This window comes from Protopterus annectens, chromosome 1.part0, assembly GCF_019279795.1.
Source record: "Protopterus annectens isolate FY-2018-M chromosome 1.part0, PAN1.0, whole genome shotgun sequence".
In the NCBI taxonomy this organism is placed as follows: Eukaryota; Metazoa; Chordata; order Ceratodontiformes; family Protopteridae; genus Protopterus; species Protopterus annectens.
Window position 1 is genome coordinate 1,051,906,825 of NC_056725.1, and position 18,752 is coordinate 1,051,925,576.

General features: G+C 38.7%; 1 protein-coding gene across 1 annotated transcript in view; it reads right to left on the minus strand.

Annotated features, from left to right (window-relative positions):
• SMC6 (structural maintenance of chromosomes 6) overlaps positions 1 to 18,752 on the minus strand; it is a 1,850,548-nt gene that overhangs the window by 1,278,352 nt on the left and 553,444 nt on the right. The window contains exon 12 of the mRNA XM_044068538.1: positions 12,428 to 12,516. Coding sequence (XP_043924473.1) covers positions 12,428 to 12,516 — 89 coding nt within the window. The remainder of the gene's footprint in view (positions 1 to 12,427; positions 12,517 to 18,752) is intronic.

Below are 18,752 nucleotides of genomic sequence, written 5' to 3' on the forward strand. Positions count from 1 at the left end.
TAGAAATCAAAACACAGTCTCATTTGAAATATTCCATCGTATGAAAAATAGTGCCCCTGAAAAATACTTCCTCCAAGAGGGAATCTGGACTGAAAAAACTTCTCAAATCCATAATCGAAGGGAGAAGGGATTTGACAGGAGGATGCCAAAGACTCTTCCCCAGAATCCAAATCATTTTCAGAGGATTCCTGCTCTCTTGGCCTCTTAAGGGGAGGAGAAGACCAAGGAGAAGCAGGCACAGAAATTCCTTGAGGAGGCTTTAAGGCCATTAAGGCATTAAATAGCCGTTAGATAAAATCCTGCCATTCACACTGTGGATCTTTAGCAGCTGGGGAAATATATTTAGTTTTCTGTTTTTTTTTTCTTCTGGGAAATGTCCGCCTTAAAAACCTTAGGCAGTTCAGACCATTGCTTACACTCAACCAACCTAATGGGAATCTCCTCCTGAACAAAGGTTTGCAGTACTGTCCTTCAATCCCTCAGAAATAATTCCCCCTCAATGTCCTAAGCAGATGTTAGCAGAGCCTCAGAGGATGTCCAATAAGTTGGATTCATGCCGGCCCTTTGACAGGGTCATGGCAGAGAAATCAGATACAACAAATGGATGATCCTTTGGGGCTTCCCCATCGTTGAGACAGACATCTGGGAGAGGCGAGACAGCAGCTGAATCAGACCCAAGTTTTTTGGCCTTTTTCTTGGCAGACGGCTGACCTTCATGTTGGGAAAATTCCAGCATAGCACCCTGCACCAAATATTTAAGACTCTGATGATAAGGAGGAAAGATGACTACATAGCATCTTGGTGACTAACACTCGGCAGATAGAACACTGTGTATGATCATGAGAATACCCAAACAGAAAAGACACTGCTCGTGATGATCCTTACAGGGAATACGACTCCCAGACTGACACACCTCTTTTCTGAATGACACGTAAATTGACAAAAAATAAAATTAAAAGTAAAAATAGATGAGAAAACCTCCCAACGGGGCACTTCTCTGGAACATGGCTGGGTAACCAGTACAGGAGGAGGAGGAGTGTTCAGACTGTTAATGAGTGATGAAGTTCGGACTGGCAGCACAGAAGTTCTGAAGTATGCATGTCCATACATCACCTTTATGCTCTACTCCAGAATACAGCATATATGTGATGTACAATTCCTATAAAATATAATGCTATGGTATATTGGCTGGACGTTGGGCTACCCCTGTGTGGGATCCCCTTTTGTAAAAATTACTGCAACAGTGATATGGAAGGACACTTGATAGTGTGAACCACACAACAAAACTCCTACCTCCTGAAGAAATGAGCAATACGGACATGATGATACACATCTTTCAAGTCTAGGATCACCATGAAGCAGTGGTCCAGCATAAGAGGAAGCACTGTCTGCAGGGTGAGTGTCTCTAACTTAGGGACCTTGAAAAAAGTATGCAGAAAGCACCAGTCCAACACCATTATACACAGCAGCTCTTTTTTGGGACCAAGAAAATTCTGATGTAGAAACCTTTCCTTCTCTCTGAAGGAGGGACCTGCTCTGTCTACCCCCCCCCCCCCCCAAATCCAGCATATGCTGGCAAACAGGAGGAAATAACAAAGACTAGTCCAGTCGGCAATGGATATTCCTTCCACTGCCACTTGTAACCCCTACTCATGATGCTGAGCACCCATTTGTCAGAAACCACTCACAGGCAGGCCGCCTTGTTGAGAACTAACTTTCATGACAAGGAACCTGGAAATGACAGGAGACGAGCCTCAGCATAGTCAAAGGTTGGAAGGGGAGATTATCTTTTTTTTTTGGGGGGGGGACCCTTTTTTGGTTTAGTAAAGTTCTTGTCCAATCCTTGCCTTTTGATGCCTTGTTTTTTGTTTAGCTAGGACTTCCGTTTGCTGAGCTGCCAAATATGATCCTGCTTACTGGGGGAATCTTGGAGATATGGAACATTTTAGACACACCTTGCATCAGTTTACCTCTGTCATTCCAGTGTTTTAGGATAGGATTAGGTGCCTGTACACAATCGGAATCAAATAAAGCATTGATAATCTCATTCTTTAGCTCGATAAAGTTTTGGTTGTGCAGCCAAGTACAGCTCCCTTAGCACTACATTCTTCCTCAACAGATGGGCTCGGATCTGATCCTCGATCTGACTCTGCCATTACTACAGCTCATGGCCACCTAAAAGCTCTCAAGCTCCTCCCTATTCACAATGCACCAATCCCTAATGTACTTTATGTCATCTAGAAAACAAGATCTGAGATAAGAAATATTAATATATTCACAGGATCATAGGAAGTTACTAGGCTATTGGCCCTGAGGCACTTATAAGCCTAGCCAAGTGTTTAAGCCCATGTACAGACAAATCAGCAACCGATGCCCCTGTCCAGCAGGGACACGGGTGAAATGTCAGGGATGTATTTTGTATTTCCCATCCAGTTACCCAGGTTGAGCTTAAAAAGTGGTAAAAAAGGTATTCTGCTTGATGTGGAGAGGGAGTCTATTCCACAGATGGGGGGAGTCTCTGGGAAACAAATCTGTCCCGCCAACAAGTCCTACTGATGTCACAGACCAGGTTGATGCAGCATGTGCAGGTTACTCAAGTGGAGCTTGACTTGCGGATATGTAGCAGTCCCATCAAGGCGGGGCTCGAGATCGCCTTGTATGCCAGACAGAGGTCACCTCTGAGGAGTCTGTATGAAACAGAGTAGAGGGAAAGGGCTTTTAGCCTATCTGTGTATGGTAGAGTTTTGAGGTCCTGAAAGTAGAAGCTATTATCTGGAGTTCAACATAAGGCACAGTGGTGTCCTTACAAACTCTCATTCTTCCAAAAGTCCATAATGACAAAAAATGGGGGATGGTCAGCAGGGGAGTTAAAGAATGAAAATGGACAACACAGATGGAACATTATGCTAAGTACATAACTTCTTTATCTGATTATGTCAATTTTCATTAATTCCTCAATAGATGGGACTGAGTCCCCAGCTACCTGAAACCTTGGGTGGACTCTAAGAAAGGATATTCCTGAGCACAGCTGAACTAAAAGCAGTTATTCCCCTTGAGACCAGATCTAGTTTGTAATGAGTAATAAAGGTATGAGGATTAGCCCAAGCTGCAGCTGCACATATGTTGTCCATGGAATGCCTAGATACAAATACTGAAGACATTGCCATGCATCTAGATGAGCGAACTCAAACATTTGGGCAATGAGATACCCAATTTATTGCAGACAAAGGATATACAGTCAGCAAAAGCCATATTGCCAAAGTTATTTTTCTAACTGATTTAACTATTTTGCAGTCCACAAAAGAGATAAATAGCTGATCCAATTTTCTAATTTCTTTTTTTCTATGTTAGTAAAAACGTAATAGTCTACGAGCCTCTAACAAGGTAACATGTACTCCTTTGTTTTCAGATTTTGGAAAGAAGACAGGAAGATTAATGGATTTGTTGATGGTGGATTCCAATACCACCTTAGGAAGGAAGGAAGGATTGCTTTGCAGTGTTACTCTATCCCTATCAAAAATCAAGTAGAGAGGTTTAGAGGACGATGCTTGAAGTTCAGAAATTCTTCTGGCGGAGGTAATGGCCATGAGAAAAATAGTTTTCCAGGTCAGGAATTTAAGATCACATTTTGTTGCTGGTTCAAAGGGGAATAAATTAAGGCTGCAGCACTAAATTCAAGCCCCATTGTGGAGTAGGGTCTCAACAGAAGAGTGCCTCTCAAGAAGCCCTTACAAAGCTTAGATGAAGAAAGGGAAGAATTTTCAAATCCAACGTGGAAGTTAGAGATTGCTGCCAACTGAACTCTAATGGCTGAGGATGTAGCTCCTTTGTTGAAAACTGTCACCAAAAACTTGAGGACACTTTGCACAGGGGTTGAAAAAGGGTCAGTATGTTTCTGATGGGCACAAAACACAAATTTCTTCCATTTACTTCTGTTAAGTTTCCTTGTAGAAGCTTTATGGGAAGATAAAAGTATATGATGGGCAAGGAATGAGAGCACAGGTTGTCTGGTTATAAATGGAAGTGGAAAAACCACGTTGTCAGCTTTAGGTTTAAAATATCCGGATGAATCATACCTGTCGGCTCCAGAATCTAAAGTGGGTAAAGTAGATGAGGCCAAAGAACAGGTAACCAAATCTATAGAGGCCAGAAAGGTGCAATGTGCATGATTTTGCTCTTCAAACTGGCAGTTTCTATAGAAATTTGGGGATCAAGGTAGTTGGAGGATAAGCACAGAGAAGACCAGGTAGCCAATCATGGGGCAGAGCACCCTTCAGTGATTCCCCCAGAGGGGGGATCAGGGCAAAGAAGTTACTGCACTTGTTACTTAGGGGAGAAGCAAAAACACTGCAGCAAGGCTAGCCCCATTGATGAAAAATCATTTCTGTCACTTTCATAATGAGAAACCACTCGTGAGGAAGTAAAATAGATCTGCTCAATTTGCTGCTGTCACGTTTGATTTCTCAGAATGTGTGTTGCTATCAGAAAGCAATTGGATGAGAGTCTGAGGGCTTCTTGACAAGAGGTAAGACCTGGTTCCTCCCTATCTGCTGTTGTACCAACTACGGACACATTTTCTGACTCGCAATTGTTCCAAAAGGGGAGAGTCTTGGAAGGCCTGCAACACTAATAGCACTGCTCTCATTTCCAGGACGTTGCTATGCGTGTTGGCCTCGTTGGGGGACCAAGTACCTTGGACGGTTTTCCCCAGGAAGTGCCCCCCCCCCCGACAAACTGGGTTGCGTCCATGGTCACTATGGCCTTGGGTTGTGGGAGAATGAAAAGACAGCCTTGTAAAGCCAGATATGATCGAATCCACCACGAAAGGCAATTCTTTCATACCTTAGTGTTTCTTATTAGGACTGAAATTTGTTGATAAAGAATCGATCAATGCAATGCAATCCACTGAAGAATTCTCATATGAAATCTTGCTAGGGAAACTAAGATTATGGCAGATGACATTGGCCCCAAGGCATGATTAATAAAGTGAGCCAGAATTTTGGTACTCTCAACTATTTTTCTGACCTGAAATCTGATAGTTTGCACTCTCGCTAGAGGAAGAGAAGCGGTTACTGATATTGTACTAAAAACTGTTCCTATAAACTCCAGTATTTGAGAATGTTCTAACTGAGATTTGTTGTAATTTATGGTATTTCCTAAAAGGGAGCAAGTTCACTCTTATCAGATAATGCCTGATCGGGGCAGTAATGAGCCAGTCGTCTAGACAGGGAAGCACCCAGAATCCCTGCAGCCTCAAGTGAACTGCTACCACTACCATGCATTTGGTGAACACCCTGGGGGCTGTGGTGAGACCAAAGGCAGGTCTCGGAACTGGTAAGGACTGGCTCTCAGCCAGAAGCACAAGTACCTTCTGGACTGTCTATTCATTTTTATGTGATAGCACACATCTTGAAGTTCTATCAGCACATTCAGTCGTCTTTGCCCAAAAAGGACAAAATGGAGTGAACCGTGACCATCCAAGACTGTGGGTGTCAAACTAACTTGGTCCAAGTTGCTGAGATCCAAAATTGGTCTCCTGTTCCCCGTTTTCCTTGGCACTAAAAATAATCTGGAGTACGTTCCGGATTCTTTCTGGTCTGGTGGAACCTCTTGAATGACTCTCTTTTCTAGCAGCTTTTGTATTTCTAGAGTTGCTGCTTTCCTCTGACTGGGTGGAACATTAGTAAATTTTCATGAAATGATCCTCTGCACCCAGGTATTTTTTGTGATATCTATAGCCAAGCTCTTTGGTGCAGGGATAGACGACCCCCGATTGCCTCCTGTGGGGAACAATTGAGTCTACTTTCAGGAGCGCTGATAGGGTCTGTCAGAGAAGGAATCTCCAGACCCTTGGTTTTGTAGTCCATCTCTGCCAAGTGGGTGGCATCTTCCATTCGAGTTCCCCCCTCTTCCTCTGGTATAAGTGTAGAAAAAAAGACAAAAAGGAAAAAGTAAAGATGAAAAAAAATATCACTTAACTGAATGTATCTTGAGAGCTATGGATGACCATGCCTATTTCACAAAAGCAGCAAGACGATCTGACGTATGTTAGGTGTTGGTGCATTGTGGGTAAGGAGGAGCTCAAGAGCTTTTAGGTGGCAGAGTTGGATCTGAGAATCAGATCCAAAACTATCTCTTCTATCTGTTGGGGAATGAATGAAAATTGACATAATCAGATCAATCTTTTCCACATAGTCCTTCTGCTCAGCAGATAATGCAGCAAACTAGTCTAAACATACAACTCAACACAAGCTTCCACATAAAACACTGGAAGTTAAACACTATAAGATATTGTGCTTATCTGTGCCAGCTTCTTTCTCTGAGATTCTAGCCACTAGCCAAGTTCATCTTGAGGGACTGGTGTTTGATAAAGACGTGGTCTTTTTACTGGCAAAGGTCACTGGGGACACAAAAGGAGGTTCTGCAGACCAGTCACAGATGAGCATACCCTGAATTTCTTAAACATTTTTTAGGCAGAGACTCATTCAGCAGAGCAGAACTGCAAGCGTTTTTAAAAACATCCTCTAGTACTGGGATCAATGGAGGGAAGGTCTTCACATCCGGGGCGTCAACCTTCAAAAGATTATATACTTTGCTGATATTGGGAGCAGCAAATGATTCCTCCCAAAAGAATACATCCCTAAATCTAGCAGCACTTGGAGGAAAAAGGAAAATATTTGCCTGGGTTTCTGAACCTATTCATCCTCAGAGGAAACTGACTTATCAGACTCTGCCACTTCTGAAAATTCAGATTTTGGATACCCTTCAAAATCAGGATCCTCAGATGGTTAAATTGGGGTTGGTGTGCCAGTGTTAGCCATAACCCAGGAACGCACCCTGTAATCAATGGTTCGAATAATGAATACAGCCACAGCCACCAGCTCAGCAGAAAATACAGTTGGAGGTGCTGGCCCTGTAATATGGTGTCTCTACTATTTCTTTTTCTTGCACGCACTACGCTAGTGGGAGAATCTCCAGGGAGAAACTTAATACTGGCAACAGATTCTGCACCAGACTTCACCTGTACCCAAGAGTTTGATACTCCCTACCTAAACCAGGTACTGGTACAGCTCCAGAGAATCTATCTCACCCTTCTCTCATACACAGTTGTTGTACAGTCACCACACCAGGGGACCTGGCGGTAAAAGAAGGCAAGGGATCTGAATATGCCTGCCAAAGGCTACAGTGGAGTCACAAGTTGAAGGGTGAGGCATATTTCTTGATTGCCTTTTATGTAAGGTGTAGACAGTGGAGGTGGTGGTGAGGAGCCAATATCAGAGTCCATCAAATACTGAAACAAAAACTAGTCAGAGGAATACCAAACAATGACTGCATGATCAGCTTGTAAAAGTGCTCAAAGTCCACTATTCGCCCTCTATATAGAAAACTGAAGTTTGTTTTTGCAAGGGTATTATTCTGAACACTGCAGTGAATAAAATGGCAGTAGTTTTAGTAGCACAGTTCAAAGCACAAATACATCCACAAAAGTTTCCCAATTTTTGTAAAACAAAAAAAATGCTAATTTCAACCCCAAAGGAATAGAAACATCATACAACAGTATTAGACAAGAAATGAAGCATAAACTCCCTGCAGACTACTCTATCAGAGGTGCTGGGTGACCAAATTGGTGTATCTAGGGAAATGATTATTCTGAGCTATGATGTTGTTCTTGTGTCTTTCGGCTTTTCCCGGTTAGGGGTTGCCACAGCGGAACTCTGGTCCGCTAATGATTGGTAGTTGATTTTTACGTGCAGAGTTACCAGCCCTGACGCACAACCTTCAACGAAGGTACACCCATTCATGCACGTCTCCACGCAGAAGACGCTTTAGCTGAGAATCGAACCGGACAGAATCTTACTGTGAGGTGACAACACTACTGCAGCACCACCAATTGCCTAGACATTGTGAGGCCTAGCTGAGTCTAATTATGGTGGCTGACAGAAAAGCAATTACTAGAAAATGGAAATTAAAGTCAAAACTAACAGTACTAGAAGTAGTGAATATAGTAACAGTTAAAACAACAGGAACTGGGATTTTTAGAAAAGTGCAGGAGCAAATTTCATAGAAAATGTGGAAACAATACATACAGGGGAGGAATGAGGTTTCAAAGAAGGCAGGATTTAAATGAGCTATGTAATGTTAGAATGACAATAATAAGGTAGATTATAAGTGATGTATATTGTCTGTAACTAAAATCATGTCAACATGGTTTGTGACGTATAATGCTTGCAACTAAGATTATGTCAATATGGTTTGTTTTCATTTATATAAATGTGTGACTGCCTATATCATAAGTGATTATTTAATATTTCTTGCTTAAAAAAAGAAATAAAGCATAAACTTATGAAAAATCTTGTCAGAAATGTTTAGCATACAAAATGGAGCCAAAACTACAATTTAAATGAAAAAAATGTTTAAAATGCTGTAATGCTCTTCAATCACATCAAATAATCATAATGCTAAAGAAATAAACTGAAATATCAGCAAAACATCCAAATACAGCTTTTAATCAACGGAGGAAAAAAAAACTGGTGCAAGTAACTCGCTGCTCTGGAAGAACGAGGTGATGAAAGGAAATTAAGTAAAATGGCCTTAGTATAAAAACTCACCTAAACATTAAAAGGCCATAAAACAGACTTGAAGGGTTGAAAATCCCCAGAAACCAACAATCAGCTTAAGATAAAACAGTATATGATTTGTGTTGTGCAATCAATTAAGCACAAGCATATACCAAATTTCTAATCAGAAAAAGAAACAGTCAAAGCAGCACAATGCACAATCCAAGCACTGCTAGAAAAAGCAAAGGGAAGAAATAAAAGTCCAAACGGGTTTCTTACTTGAGCTCAGCAGCTGAAGAGAGCCAGAATAAGGAGCAGTCTTCCAAGATATCATTTTCTTACTGTGGCACAAAAAGACTGAAAGGCTCCTGTTTATGGGTCTGTAAATGTCCCCGACTTTGAAGGGTATCCATCACGCACAAAGAGAAGCAGTTGGAGGGACTCTGAGTTTTGGTTGACTGCCAGATGAGAGTAAATAGCATGGCACTACTACTTGAATACCACTAAGGCAGTGTGTTTGTTGAACATTAAACATTAACATGAGCCTGAATATTCAAAAATTCTGAAAATAAAGGCTATTACTTTTTCCCCAGACTTAGCAATAACTTTCCCTTCCTTGTCAAAAGAGTAGGATTGGAATTAACCAAATGTTTAGCACCAGTAAGTTTAATTAAAGCTATAGCTGCTGGATCAGGTTTGGGATAAGTGTATAAAAAAATTAAAAGATTGAGGAACTTTTATATATATTCTGGCTCTCTTTTTGGAGTAGCAAGTTGACAGTCAAGAAAACTGCGGGTAGTGGCATACACATTCTCCAAAGGTGACAGTACTGAAGGAAGAGGTGAAGGTTCTGGAAATTCTGTAACAACTCATAGTATTTTCTGAGGGACTGAGGGACTTCAGTTTCTCCAACTGAAAACACACATTCTGGAAATAGTTTCAGACAGAGAGAACACCCACAGGGAGAATCAGAAAGTGAGCTCTCCTCTGAGTTTCAATCAGAAATCTAAGAAAACACTACATCTGTCCCTTCAACTTCCTGTCCACATTCAGAATCTTGAATCTCCTCAGGAAAAGAAGCAACCTTCTTTCTTTTACCACAAAAAAAACTTATAAGAAGGATCAACAGCCTGAACTGAACCCCAAGCCAGACCCAGTAAACTTCCCCTATATAAGGAAATTTGAGGAGGAGGAGATACATGATTAGCTTTCTTTTTTTTTTTTGACAGGAAAAATGCAGCCAACAGTGTTGTTAATGGCAGCACAGATTCCAAAGGGATGGACACAATATTCTGAGAAAACTGGGAAGCCTTCCCTGTTCCCAAACCCAGGACCAAGAGCTTGCCCACTGAGTGCATTCAAACAGCCACAAAGGACTTGGTTAACCTGTGGTCCACAGTGACTGTAAGGTGCTAGATCAGAAGGATCTAGGGTAAAAGAGGAGTGCTCTGAGGAACCAGCTTTGTCCATAACAGAGTCACCCACTTCTGGATGAGGCAAACTGAACCTGTTGTGGAGGCAAAGGCTGTTTGCTTAACTTTTTCTTTTTTGTGGCTAGAAGAATTCAGTTCTTGAGACCAGTAGTTTGTTCCATGGTCAAGCCAAAAATGGTTCCTCTTTCCTGGGGAAAACAAGCATCACAAGCCGAAAAATTTAGAGTTGTTAAGAGTCGCATTTTGTCTCACAAAAACACAGTAAAAAGCACTTTACAAAAAATGTTGCCAGCCCCCCCCCCCCCCAAAAAAAGTAAAATAAATACAATTTTCCAAAGAAACATGGTTTTCAAAAACTTTAAACAATTTTTAAACTGACAGGAAATAGGTTTGCTTCTTTTATAAGTACAGTTAAGTCTTGTGACAGTCTGTTAAAACACTAATTCCTAGCCAAAAAAATAACCTTCCTAAGTAGGAAAGTATATTAAAACAAATATTTTATCTGGAAGGTTTTTCCCATAGGGAACTTATTTGTCCAGCAAAGGAACAGGACAAGCTGACTGTCGACACTCAAATGCCTGCAGAGAAGTGCTCTCCAACAGCAGGAAACCTCTGAAGGGCTTGGTGCCCAAACCAACTGCCAGCAATGCACAGTGCGCTCTCTGAATCAGTTTGCTCAAATCTTGGGGGTATAAATCTGGTTTTAAGTTATCTTGCTTTACAGCTGTATTCAGTAGCCTCTGTCAATCTAATATCACCAAAGTTCTCCATTTCAAGCTGCTACTCTATTCTGTTCTTAATGGTCACATACTTGAACAGACACATGGCCTATTGTTACTGCACCAAGAGATATTCTGACATGGTATTCTTCTGGAAAACAGCCTAGCCCCATAAATAAATGTGTAAAGTTTTGGAAACCATCACCACTTGCATCAGACTCTATTTCTGCAATTAATCTGTTCTGGTTGCTTTTCACTGTAAACTTGCTTAGCTCATAATGAAGTTGACAACATTTTCTTTAACTTGAAACAGGAACCTGTTAGAAACTACTACACATAACATTCCTGGAAAAAAAAATGATAGGGCCTATATGAACACACAGAGGTTTCTGTGGGAGCATGCTATGAGTACAGTTAACCACGGCAAGCTTCACACATGAAAATCAATCCAACATATTTGGTTGTTTCTCTACATTTTTCAAAAAACAGTTTGAACAAGCACTTTAACATTCCTGCACAAAGATCAGCAACTTCTGAACCATGTGTTTTATTCTTGTGATCGGAATATGTCAGTGAAGTACAGAGGGACTTAAAATTTCAGTGCTTTACACAAATTTTGTCACACTATTACATTCTGATACCTGCTATCAGTGCTCTCCACAAAGTACTGCACTTTGACTCCATGTCTCCCTCATTTCCACAGTACCCACAGACATTTCCAATTTTTTTCATTCATCACTCCAATAAGGTGCAGTTTTTGCAAAACAGAAATGTATATTCTTGTATCTTCTTGAAAATGACTCTTACTTTGTGTAGCTTATAATTTTTAATAAATGCAATGCATTTTGTTCTTTTTTTTGTGCATTTTTCGGCTTTTCCCGGTTAGGGGTCGCCACAGCGGAACTCCGGTCCGCTAATGATTGGCAGTAGAGTTTTACGTGCTGGCTTGCCGGGCCTAACGCACAACCTTCAACGAAGGAACGCCCATTCACGCATGTCGCCACACAGAAGACGCTCTAACTGAGAATTGAACGGGCAACGTCTAACTGTGAGGCGACAACGCTACCGCAGCTACACCTAGTATATAAAGGTCTGTGTTGCATCTTCTTGACATCATACTGGATACACTATGGCTAAGTTATCACATTTATTTAGTTATTTATTATAAATACGCACTCCATCTTGGTGCATCAGTTTACACTACTTTCAGTTTTACTCTTGCACACTTTCATTTCCCCTGTAGGCATTTTCAACAGCAGTGGACCTCACTTGTTATATGCATACTAACTGTATTATTCTAATGTCTTCAGAAGTATCACTATTAGTAAAACACTTTAATGTCGCAAACATATGAAATTTTAATAGTGAAATGTTAAGCATTCCAAAAATTAAACACAAAATGGTGATTTATTAGACTAATACAGCACATGATACCGTAATCATATATATCATACAGGAAAAAAGGACACATCCAGTAGTTCAAAAGTCAAATGCACCACAACCGACTTATTTTAATCTGACAACATGCAAGATACTTTAAGTATATCAGAATGGCACAGTAAAAAACACAAACAAAAAAAAACATGCTCACGACAACTGAAAATCTCAAATAAGAAGCGAACACACTACATATACAAAGGACATGCATTAATTACACTTACTACTTTGAAATGGAAATATTTTCACTGCAGCATTTAAAGTGTTTTAAAAATTCTACCTGTTTTTCAGCTCTTCAATTTTCTTCTTTAGTTGCGCACGGTCTTTTTCAAGACGTTTAAATTCAGAGCGAAAACGGCAGTAAGAACCCTATAAAAATGCAAATGCCTGTACTATCAATTGTCAACAATGAAATAATGCTAAAACAAGCTGCATTTTAAACAATTAGAAACTAATAACTGTGTAAGAATCTCCAGTCAATAAAAGCTAGCTTAATAAAAGTTTATATCAGCAATATGATCACTCACTGTTTAGCTAATATAATTTTCCAAAGAAACATGTCACATACAGAAATGAAGACTACAGCATTAGAAGAGCAAATATTCAACAAAGGTGTTTCAGTGCAGAAGAATAGTTTATTGAAAAAAAGAAACACAGTCTCAAAACACAATTTATCAGTAATCTGTAAACAATGTAAGACATTTTTACATGACATGTGTAAAACTCCCCTGCAGATATTTAATGTTACTCCCATCTTTTGTAAATGTGTAAAACCAGCACTTTCTAATGCCAGAGACACCAGCTACAAGAAAACAGTGACGGTGGCAACAGCTCAGGACCAAAAAGGGCACTCACAAAGAACAGTTACATGACAAAGTACAGAGAGTAGTAGTTACCATAAATAAAATATTTTCTCCTATATTATCAGTGGAGTTGTAATAAATACCTTCTTTGATGGAGTTTAAAAAACTAGGTCAAAACACTGCATTTTTTTCAGACATTTCTACACTTGGGAAAAGAAGCATGCACATGACGTGCATGTTGTAATACAATATGTCAACTGTGTGGGTGATGTCCTCCCCTCATACCACAGAATACATACCCCTATCTGCTAGTGAGCACCTTCCTAAAAATCAAGTAACCATGTGGATTTGCACTCCCAGTGCTACCAAGTGCTAAACCAGTAAATAAAAGCTTGATTTACAGGGTACCCAAGTGGCCAAAGTTGATTTAGTGGACTGCCTAACTGAAGGGAAAAAGGGAAAGGACACCTCTAACCCATCAAGTAGGGTTCTCTTCATTTATCAAGAAAATAGTGAGAATGTATCTGTTATATCTAACACTGGAGACATTTCTTTCATGGACTGTAAAAATGAGAAGAATTCAATGCAGTAAACTACAAATAATATCCCGGGCCTAGTCTCCCCCTCCCTTAAGAGCAGGGGAGTTAACTAGTTGTGTGTACCTGTCCCTAGGCTTAGAAAGACTCAACTGGTCTATTGTCTAGTAACAACCTAAGAAACTACAAACTCATGAGTCTACCTTAAAAATAAATGTACATTGCAACAGGCTACAAGTAGTGAGCTGTAAAAGTAGTTAGCCTGCAATGGAGACAGCCCTAGACACAGACAGGATCAGCCTCAGCAATGGCAGATGGTGGAATATCAAACAAAAGGTGTCAGGGAAAGGCAGACATTACTTGAACCCAATGGAGGGGCATATGGTAGAATACAAAATAGCCTCCAGAGTAACAGCAGGGGGAGGCACCAATCTCTAGGTACTCCAGTAACCAAGTAAATGGAGGGAAGCAGGGACATACTGAAGCCATGAGTCAAAGCAGAAGGCCCTAAAGGGGAACAGTCTGCTAGATTAGTTGCTCAGGCACCCCTCTTCATGGGCTGAAGTAAATCAGTGCTAGACCTCACCTCAGCCACACCCCATCATTGGCAACCATGGATAGGAAATGCAAAAAACATTATCACTAATAGAACACAACTTCAGTAAGCGCTTTTGCCTATTTCAATCAACTGAGACTTCTTCAGACAGAATTAATACAACATCCATGTTTAAATAATTTAAGAATCACATGATATCAAACTAATTAAGTTCTTAAGCCTTTATGTTTCAAATACATGCTAAGATCTTCATGGTTATTTAAACCAGGAGGATAACAATAATTTAATCTAACTTGCCAAGAGTGCTCTAACCAACCTAACTCCTCTTCGGGGTTTAACAAAAATTCCACATTACTTAAAGCATCAACCACCAAAAACTTAAAATCAGTTTTGCATGAACCATGTTTATAATGCCTAACTAAAGCATTCTTCTCATTTCCAATAGAAGCAGCATATTTGTGTTCATAAATTCTCTTATATAATTCATGAAGGATCCTGCCTATATAAAAAGATTTACAGACCACACAGAAAACAAGATAAACTTACAAACCTCGATTTATAAGAAAAAGTTCCATTAACATTAACTCTTATGTTGTTTATAACAAGCTAAGTTTCATCAGTTTATAAATAATTGCACATATTACAGTTAAAACATTTGAGCATGCCCCTTCTGTCAGTATTACTTTTTGGCATATTTAACTTTGCCTGGAAATAGTTTTTAAAACTATTGGCTCTTTTCTGCGTAAATAAAGGTCTTTCCCCTATTAAACTTAAAATCTCAGTGTTAGCACCAAAAACTTTCCAATTTTTTATGATGTCTTTTATAGCTCAAGAATCCAGACTACTGACAACAAGCATCCTTACTCTGTTTTCATTTGCAAATACCCTAATGGTCTTTGAATATGCCCCTTTTCTCTGGTCTATTATAGTTGACAGTGAGGTAGAAACTAATACCTTAGGATAACCCCTGCTGTACAACTTCACACAGAAGTTGTTGCTTCACACAGAAGTTGTTACCTTCTTCAACAAAATCTTCTTCTCTAGCTGTTAAATCACTAATTATCAAGAGTTGACCCTTTATAATATTTCTTTGGTCTTTTTATGATGCATGCTGCTATAATGTTAATAATCACTGTTGTGCACCTCTTTCTTAAAAAATGTTGTGGTTAACTTCTTGCAGTCATCTTTAAAAATATTGGCAACCAGAAAATTAATAGTGATAGAACTAAATTGACAACTAAACTCTAAGTAGGAACATACATTGTTTATATATATATGTAACAAAATCCCCCAAAGACATTTCAGTCCCCCTCCAAATCAAAAACATATCATCAATAAAATGAATCATTGTGATTATACTCTTCATATAATCACTCTAGTACGTTAGTTGTTTCCCACTCATACATAAACAAATTAGCATAACTGGGGGCCATTGCTACACCATTGGTCTGGCAATAAAAATTATTAAACGTAAAAATGTTATAACTAAGGATTACATCTAATAATTCCATGAGTAAACTTTACAGTGCTTTTGGAAAACAGTTCAGACAGTTTAGAAAGAGGTTACTGAAGTTGTGTTCTATTAAAGTGATTTTCTTTTTTTTACTTTTTGTTATTTTTGTTTAAACCTGTGTTTTGTTCACTGTTTATTACATTTTCTGGAGTCGAGTTCAGTGATATGGAGAATTATGTTTGTTCTGGCAATGGCTATTATCACTACCTACTTACCTACTGGGTGTACGTTTAATGATACTCCTCGTTCATTTATTATTAACCAAGAAGGGATAACTAAAGCTTTGTTTTCCAGGCAGAATAATACTGTTACTGGCAATACTAGAAGTGAAGAAATCCATTTGGATTATTTGGCACCGCCCATTGATCTATTTGCCAACAGAGAACTTTGTGGATCCGGAGCTGTTAATGTAACTCACAGAGATGCTTTTGAACAACAAGAAAACAATTTAACTAAACTAAAGTGTCTGCAGTGGGACAATATTTATTTTAAGAACAGCCCTTATGGCTCAGAGAGTACCTAAGGGCTTACAGATCACTAAACTACCTACTGGTAATGATTTACCTAAAGAAATGTTATGGCTGGACATAAAAAAACTGGCTTTCAATACATGGAATTGCTTGTAACCTTTAATGCGAGTAATATGTCCAAAGTGAATGACAAAATCTGTTCTGACTTTACTAGACTCAAGGAAGTTACATCAATAGACAACTTTGAGTCGAAACTATGTCTTATACAAGATTGTTTAAGTTGAATGATGTCCTTTTAAAAAGAAAAAAAAATTGAACGTTATCGTGTATTATGTAGGGGGAGTGGCTTCGGCATATAGAGTGCTGGTACAGAATGATGAGGCAGTAAACGTTGATTCAGGCAGTTCTGAAAGCAACAGCAGTGAGGCAAACGTGCCAAGAAGTTCTGACCGTTTGTCTTACAAACAGAAAAATCAGAAGAAAGCAATGTGTGACACAAATGTTAATCCCGCTATTTCCACTACTTTTTCTATTACAGCTAATGCTAATACAACCACTAAACAGTTTGTCAGGTTCAACAGGATTTTCACAGGGCTATGACATCTCAGCCCGTTTATGTACATCAGCAAATGGACAGCCAAAATAAGACTTTGGCAAAAGTAACTGCCACAACAAAAAACGGATTTGCAAAAAAGGGGCAGCAGACAAAAAAACTGGAAGAACAGCAGCTATGCTAGAAGAACTTGGGTATATCTGCTTTAAAAATGTCAGTTTGCCTAATTATATTTTGTCAACTGAAGAATGCTTTACTTTAAGTAAAGGGTAGAATTTTTTTACCAGCTAAACGGGCCGATAGAATGGAAGTAATTAACAGCCTTAGAGACTATGTGAGGCAGCTCAATTTTAAGTTTTTATTTAAAAGTGAATTGTCTAAAACTGAATAGTTTTTTTAGATCCAGTGTTTTTAACCCACCTTTAAGGAAATAATTAGAAATGTTTCTAAACCGTTATGAATTGCAAATAATTGATGCACTGGATAACAAGTCAAGTTTTAAATATTACAATATACCTGCAAAAGAAAGGGAAGTGTTTAACTTTATTAAGAAAGATGAACTTTTAGTATTTAAAGCAAACAAAGGGGGAGCACTAGTGGTTTTAGACAGAAATATGTATTAGTGTAAAATGTTTGAGCTACTGTCTGGTACTAACTTTTACAGCAAGGTCACTTTTAAGGAAGTTAAGAAATCTTATTAATTCTCTGATTGAAGAGTAGTTTTGCACTAGAAGAATTACTGAAGCCACTAGAAAGTACTTTATGATTAATAACCTTAACATTAGTCGTATTTTTGGTACACCAAAAATCCACAAGGATTTGAACAATCCCCCATTAAGACCTAATGTTTCCAGCGTCAACAGTAAAACTGAAAGTATGGCTATTTTTATAGATAAACACCTGCAAAAAGAAGAGGTCAATAACAACTTATATCAAAGATACCTTTTATTTTGTTGACAAGCTTAAAGACATCAGAATTTTAGATGGTGATCTACAGGTAACAGATATAAAGTCTTTATATACAGTGATAACAAATGTTGAGGATATGGAAACGGACTAGAATTACTGAAGTCTAAACTGTTTTCTGAAAGCACTGTAAGTTTACTAATGGAATTATTAAACATAATCCTTAGTTATAAGGTTATAAGTTTTTTTTTACGTTTAATAATAATTTTTATTGCCAGACCAATGGTGCAGCAATGGCCCCCAGTTACGCTAATTTGTTTATGTATGGGTGGGAAACAACTATAACTAACATACTACAGAGTGATTATATGAAGAATATAATCGCAATGTTTCGTTTTACTGATGATTTGTTTTTGATTTGGAGGGGTACCGAAACGTCTTTAGGGGATTTTGTTACATATATAAACAATGTATGTTCCTACTTAGAGTTTATTTGTCAATTTAATTCTATCACTATTAATTTTCTGGATGTCAATATTTTTAACGATGACTGCAAGTTAACCACAATTTGTTTTTAAAAAAGAGGTGCACAACAATGCTTATTTACACTATAGCAGCATGCATCCTAAAAAGACCAAAAATATTATTATAAAGGGTCAACCTCTTGAGAGTTAGTAATTTAACAACTAGAGAAGATTTTGTTGAAGAAGGTAGCAACTTCTGTGAGAAGTTAAACAACAGGGGTTATCCTAAGGCATTAGTTTCTACCTCAATGTCAAATATAATAGCCCAGAGAAAAGGGGCTCATTCAAAGACCATTAGGACATTTACAAATGAAAACAGAGTAAGGATGCCCGTTGTCAGAAGTCTATATTCTGGAGCTATAAAAGATATAACAAAAAATTGCAAACTTTTTGGTGGTAACACTGATATTTTAAGTGTAATAGGGGAAAGACCTTTATTTATGCAGAAAAGGGCCAAGAGTTTTAAAAATTATTTCCAGGCAAAGTTAAATATGCCAAAAAGTAATAATGACAGAATGGGCATGCGCAAATGTTTTAACTGCAATATGTGCAATTATTTATGCACTGATGAAACTTATCTTGTTATTAACAACATAAGAGTTAATGTTAATGGAACTTTTTCTTGTAAATCTAAGTTTGTGGTTTATCTTGTTTCTGTGTGGCCTGTAAATCTTTTTATATAGGCAGGACCACTTGTGAATTATATAAGATAATTTATGAACACAAATATGCTGTTTCTATTGG